Source organism: Poecilia reticulata, linkage group LG7 (assembly GCF_000633615.1).
Source record: "Poecilia reticulata strain Guanapo linkage group LG7, Guppy_female_1.0+MT, whole genome shotgun sequence".
Taxonomy (NCBI): domain Eukaryota; kingdom Metazoa; phylum Chordata; class Actinopteri; order Cyprinodontiformes; family Poeciliidae; genus Poecilia; species Poecilia reticulata.
In genome coordinates, this window is record NC_024337.1 from 5,172,497 (window position 1) to 5,174,550 (window position 2,054).

Consider the following 2,054-nt stretch of genomic DNA (forward strand, 5'->3'; position numbering starts at 1 on the left):
GTTTTCAACTTGCTCGTTTTCAACTTGACGTTTTCAACTAGCCCGCATGTGAGCATTTACGTATACGAGCTCGAAATTTTACACGCACAAATTACGGTGGTCATTTTGCTGGAGGAGGACAAGGACAAGTGGCTCATGGCACAAGTTCCATGGGAAATGAACAGAGTGGGATATTTCTAAATGAATGCGTAAGACAAAATGACTTCCTGTAAGTCTTCCTGAATATAAAAACCTGGAAAACTGAGAATCTTCAGACATGTTTGGTTTGAAACAATAAAACATTTTTGAAAGCATGCATATAGTGATGGTTTTTGATATGCGCTGTATGGGCAGTTGTCCAGGGCAGCATCAGAAAGGGGTGGGGCACCCAAAAACTATGAAATAAAATATATCTCATCGGTCTGCTTTCCCCTGAATAAGTTTGCTGCTATTTGATTGCATGTTTAGTAAAGTAAGTTTCTCCTAATTTCTGTTGAGTGCTGGTAGATTACATCACCTGCTTTCTGCTACAAAACAAATAAAAAAAACGTAATTATCGTAATTAAACTAGTGTGATTAATCTGACTTAATTATTTAATTGATTGACAGCAGTAGCTTATATTGAATAGTTCAGTGGGAAGATTAGCTGCAGTGTGGATGAATAAGCTCACTGAGCTTTCTTCTGGCCAGGTTCTGACCATAAGAGCGAGATCCACGCTGCCTTCCTGGCCGACGTAAAGCAAGCGCTGGGACCTGAAAGGTCCGCCCAGCTCTTCCAGGCCATCCACGGCTACAAGAAGACGGACGACTACGACAGCCTGGTGACCACCGTGGTGAGCTTATTCACAGAGAGGGATGAGAACTTCCACCTCCTCATCAGTAGGTTCTGCCCGAGCCCTCCACAGATCTCCTGGCTTCTGCATGCTGGATATTTGACTATAAGGATGTGTGTGTTGTGTGTTTTCAAGGGTTCGGTGTGTTTGTTCGCCCTCGCCACAAGAAGCGATACAAAGAGATGCTGGATGCTCTGGTTGGTCAGCCCGTGTCAGCCGCTGACAGTCCTGCTGTGAGTGAGGAGCAGCTCTCTGCAGGTCAGGATCCATCAGCGATGTTACTCATGTTACAGGCATCTCTGACTTTATGTCTGGTTTTCAGTTTGTTGCAGTTCCATGTCATCACAGCTCCATACTAGAGATGACGTTTCTGTCTAATGGCTGAAGGTTTTTCACCGTGTTTAGGATTCTGTTTTGTTTTTCAGCTCCTCTCTCACCACCTCTGAAGACTCAAAGCAAGATTTCCAGTTTTTTCTCCAACAGTGAAAGAAAGTCTGATCCTTGACCCTGGACTTTTGTTTCAGATCAGCCTGAATAATTATATTGTACAGCAACCTGGACCTGTTTTCCTCTGTGAGGAAAGCCAATGAAAATTCAAGTTTTTCGTGTTTTCTGCTTGATTAAAATGAGGAAACCATCTGTGAACTTCAGTGGACAATACTGAAACCTGGAGTTTTTTCAGCAAATGTTTCCCAAATTAGGATCTGCATAAATTCTGAGAAGTTGTTGATGTTGATGAAGATGTTGACCACATTGATGCATTTTAATTCCCTTCAGGTTGTGTTTGGTTTTCACAAATCAGCTGTGTGTGTGTGTGTGTGTGTGTGTGTGTGTGTGTGTGTGTGTGTGTGTGTGTGTGTGTGTGTGTGTGTGTGTGTGTGTGTGTGTGTGTGTGTGTGTGTGTGTGTGTGTGTGTGTTGGACATGACTTTGCATCAGATCAAATCAGAATACTCCACCTATCGGCCAACACATTGGTTATTTCTGGGTTTTGAATTATGGATTTCTACAGAAATGTTACACAACAGCAGCTCAGATCCAGTAGAATTTTGTCTGCTTTGAAAACAACTAGATGAACTTGCTTGTTTTTACAGATTATGTGGAATTACACATTTACCTGATGAGAGCCAAACAGAGAGAGGTTTCTGTTCTGAAGCCCAGGCTTCAGTAATAGCCTTTTTAATATAAATTTATATTTTTTTCTTATTTGTATCAGTCGGTCATGAAAAGTTCAGATGTTTTA

The 2,054-nt window shown here is 41.9% G+C and overlaps 1 protein-coding gene across 1 annotated transcript in view; it reads left to right on the forward strand.

Annotated features, from left to right (window-relative positions):
* The window catches only part of rtel1 (regulator of telomere elongation helicase 1), a 19,338-nt gene extending 17,866 nt beyond the window's left edge, over positions 1 to 1,472 (forward strand). Inside the window, exons 31-33 of the mRNA XM_008412966.2 lie at positions 670 to 858; positions 948 to 1,070; positions 1,238 to 1,472. Coding sequence (XP_008411188.1) covers positions 670 to 858; positions 948 to 1,070; positions 1,238 to 1,317 — 392 coding nt within the window. The 3' untranslated portion in view covers positions 1,318 to 1,472. The remainder of the gene's footprint in view (positions 1 to 669; positions 859 to 947; positions 1,071 to 1,237) is intronic.
* The last annotated feature ends 582 nt before the right edge of the window (positions 1,473 to 2,054 follow it).